This window comes from Bubalus kerabau, chromosome 15, assembly GCF_029407905.1.
Source record: "Bubalus kerabau isolate K-KA32 ecotype Philippines breed swamp buffalo chromosome 15, PCC_UOA_SB_1v2, whole genome shotgun sequence".
NCBI lineage: Eukaryota > Metazoa > Chordata > Mammalia > Artiodactyla > Bovidae > Bubalus > Bubalus kerabau.
In genome coordinates, this window is record NC_073638.1 from 48,997,105 (window position 1) to 49,001,386 (window position 4,282).

Sequence of the window (4,282 nt, forward strand, 5' to 3'; positions counted from 1 at the left end):
CTAAGCACAACCCACCTTCCTGGGCTGCAATCTCGTGTGGATTCTCTCTCTAATCTCCTTCATCTTGACACTATAGAGAATAGGGTTTATCAATGGGGGAAGCAGGAAGTGGACATAGGAGAGAAGAGTATGGGCAGGCTGAGGGATTGGCATCCTGAGATGATCAATGAGAGCCAGGAGGACCATTGGCACATAGAAGAGAAGCACAGCAGAGAGGTGGGCAGCACAGGTTTGGCCAGCTTTCCAGCGATCCTCACTGGATCCCAAACCTTGCAACACCCTGCCAATTAGGCCATAGGAGAATAAAATAAGCAGAGGATCCAAGCCCATGGCAGACAGGACCACAAAGAGGCTGTAGACTGCTCCCCCACCTCCGGGGCAGGCCAAATGGGCTATATCCGGGTGCAAGCAGTAAGAATGGGTCAGGACCTGTGGACGGCAGTAAGGCATGTGGGCCAGGAGGAATGGAAGGGGCAGGTGGAGACCCAGGCTTCGGAAAGCAATGGCCACACAGATCTTGCTGATGACACCATTGGTGAGGAGTGTTGGGTAGTGGAGAGGGCGGCAAATGGCCAGTGCCCGATCCAAGGCCATGGCGAGTAAGACAGAGGACTCCATGACAGAAAAAACATGGACAAAGAACATCTGGAGGAGGCAGGCTGAGGCAGAGACAGCATGAGTATTTGCAAAGGCAAGACCCAGCAGGGTGGGCATCAAGGCTGTGGACAAGCCAACATCAGACATGCTGAGCAGAAAGAGGAAGAAGTACATTGGGCGGTGCAGTGTGGGCTCCAGGGCAATGATCCAGAGGATAGCACCATTACCCAGGGCAGACAGAAGGTAGACAGTGATGAGGGGTACTGCCCACCAGGAGGGTACAGCTGATAGTCCTGGCAGGCCCACCAACAGGAAGGTGGGGGCCATCGAAGTGCTGGCATTGGGAGTTGAGTGGGTGAGGAATGTTGACATACTTCAGGATCCCACTTTGAACTCTGGAAACTGAAAACAGATTAGAAAGATTTATTTAACCTTATGACACATTTGCATAAGGCTTTCTAAAACTGCCTGCCCCCTCCCTCTCCTGCCCCAGGCACACATACACATATTCAATCTAGTATCTATGCCATAGTCATCCCTTGCCTTGGAGCATTTTCTATAGCTGTCCACAAAGCTCTGATTCTCTCTTTAAATTATTTTCCCATTTTCCTCAACCCTGTTTTTCACTGTAGCTTTTTTCCTAATTTGCTCCTTCCTTTAACGGAAAACACCCATAAGGGGGTCTATACTCCTACGAACACGTTTTCTTTTTTTCTTTTTTAAATATATTTGGCTATGCAGGATCTTAGTTGCAGCATGCAAACTAAGTTGCAGCATGTGGGATCTAGTTCCCTGACCAGGGATTGAACCCCAGGCTCCCTGCATTGTGAGTATGGAGTGTTAGCCACTGGACCACCAGGGAAGTCCCTAAACATGTTTTCGACTCCTCCCAGTCCCAGGCAATCTGACTTCTGTGCTGCCTCAACACACATTTCAATTCAACTGCTCTCATTAGTCATCCATTACTCCTTTATTACTAAATCTAGGGGCACTTACATTTCCTAAACTGATATATTTCTCAATGAGCTTTGGCTCTTATGAAACACTTTCTCCTTTTCTTTTTAATTCTACCTCCCAGAATTTATATTCTTAGTTCTCCATCCCCTTTCCCATCCAATTTATACACTGGTATTTTTGAGAATCTTTATTTGGCTGTTTCCTTTTTCCTCAGTGACATTCCTCCTGACTTCAACTAAACTTTATAAATTGATGAATCATAAATATATCCCCAGATCATTCTATATTTAGTTCACCCAAATCTCTACTTGGATGTCGTAAGCATTTTAAATTCAAATAATCCAAATCAGATCTTAACAAATGTATTCACATATAAAATATTAAATTGTACTTGGTTCTTATACTGCAAACAAAAATCAACTCAGAAAGGTTTAAGGATTTAAATGTAAGACCTGGAACTACTAGATGAAAATATAAGGGGAAAGCTTCATGACATAGGACTTGGTGATAATTTCTTGAGTATGACACTGAAAGCACATGTGACAAAAGCAAAATTGAAAAGCGGCCTTGTATCAACTGGAAAACTCCCGTGTAGTAAAGGAAACAATCAGTGGGGTAGAAAGGTAACCTATAAAATGGAAGAGGGTATTTTTAAACCATATATCTGATATCTAAAATACATAGTCTCTACAGCTCAATAGAAAAAAAGGAATAACTCCATTTTAAAAATGGGAAATGAGTCTCCCAAGATTACATACAAATGGTCAACAGGTACATGAAAAGATACTCAACATCAGTAATACTCAAGGAAATGTAAATAAAATCTTAATTATATAATAACCTCACACTTGTTAAGATGACTATAATTTTTTTAAAAAAAGATAGGAGTTGTCAAGGAGATGAAGAAATTGAAAACCTTGTACACTGTTACTGGGAATGTGAAATGGTGCAGTCACCAAGGAAAACAGTACAGTGCTCCTCAAAAAATTAGAAACGAAATTGCTAAATGATCCATAAATCTGTTTTGGGGTATACATTCAAAAATATTGAGATCAGAATCTCAAAGGATATCTGCATCCCCATGTTCCTTGGAGCACTATTCACAATAGTCAATATATGGAAACAACCTAAATGTCAATCAGTGGATAAATGAATAAAGAAAATATGGTAAACACGCAAGGAAGGCTGTTTCTATTGTTATTTAGTCACTGAGTCATGTCTGACTTTTTGCGACCCCATGGACTGTAGCCTGCCAGGTTCCTCTGCCCATGGGTTTTCCCAGGCAAGAATACTGGAGCAGTTAACCATTTTCTTCTCCAGGGGATTTTCTTGATGCAGGGATGGAACCTTGTGTCTCCTGCATTAGCAGGCAGATTTTTTTTAAACCACTGAGTCACTAGGGAAGCCCACAAGGAAGGCTATTCAGCCTTAAGAATGAAGGATGACTTGCTATATACAGCAACGTGGATGGACCTGGAGACAGTCTGCTAAGTGAAATAAGCCTGTCACAGAAGGACAAATACTGCAGGAGTCCACTTATATGAAGTATATAAGTAGTCAAACTCATAGAAACAAAGAGAATGGTGGTTGCTGGGAGGGGGGAAAATTCTGTTTAATGAATAAAAAGTTTCAGTTATGCAAGATGAAAGGTTCTAGAAATCTTCTGTACAACATTGTGCCTAGAGTTACCAACTTAAAATTTTAAGAGGTTAGATGTCATGAGTCATCTTAAAATAAAAAATTCCACAACAACAACAACAACAAAATCTAATATAACCGTGGTATTTTATATGAGGTTAAAAGATTAGGGAAACAATGGAACAGAGTTTCCCTAAATGGAACAACGTTTGCAGATTACATTACTGAATGAAGTTTAGAATTTGAAATACATTTAAAAACTACAAATAAATAAGAGAGATGAGTAATCTAACATCAAATTTGGCAAAATATGATTTTTTTCTCATAAAAATAAATACAAATACTGAACAAATGTACAATAAAATCAGTTCCAATGGTCACAAAAATAATACACATTTTCAAAATAATAAAACATTTCCTACCCATCACATGGAATAAATCATAAAATCTGATAAAATTATATTCTGGAAAAGATTAAGGCCCTGGCTCTTAATCAAGGCTGCAAGACTATAAAACTGTGTAGCCCTTTTGGGAGCAATTTGGTAGAACTCACTAAAACAAGAACTTTATTTGGCAGTTCTAGTTTTTGATATACTAACCAGACAGAATGACTCTCATATGCATAAGGAGGCATAAAAAAGATTTTTGTTTGCAAAAGGAAAAAAGTAGAGTTCTTTATAATTCTTCAATTAATTAGTTCCGATAACTAATTAATCAGGGAGATGGTCATGGTGAGTCATAATCTTAATAGTTAAGAAAGAAAATATATTGTTGAGTTAAACAATGTATAGTGATTTCTATACAATGGCATCAGTTTAAAATCCTCTTAAAGTACTGTCTCCCTGATAGCTACATTTGTACTTAAATGCCTAGAAGCCCTGGAAGGATTTGCATTCAATTGATTTGATTAGAGTAGTAATGGCTGTGGAAAAGGGACTAATACTGGATGGAGGATAGGAATTCAAAGATGACTTTGGCCTTAAGCCTAATACTTTATTTTTTCAGATAGATTCTCTTAACAAATGAGTGTCAATTACTCGGCAAGCTCCATTGTTTCATATCAAATATTTCTCCCTAATCCAATTCATTC

The 4,282-nt window shown here is 39.4% G+C and overlaps 1 protein-coding gene across 1 annotated transcript; it reads right to left on the reverse strand.

The window, feature by feature from the left end:
* LOC129629075 (olfactory receptor 51S1-like) lies at positions 1 to 969 on the reverse strand. The gene has a single exon (XM_055548861.1). The coding sequence runs from the start codon at positions 967 to 969 to the stop codon at positions 1 to 3; it is 969 nt and encodes a 322-aa protein (XP_055404836.1).
* Between the last annotated feature and the right edge of the window lie 3,313 nt (positions 970 to 4,282).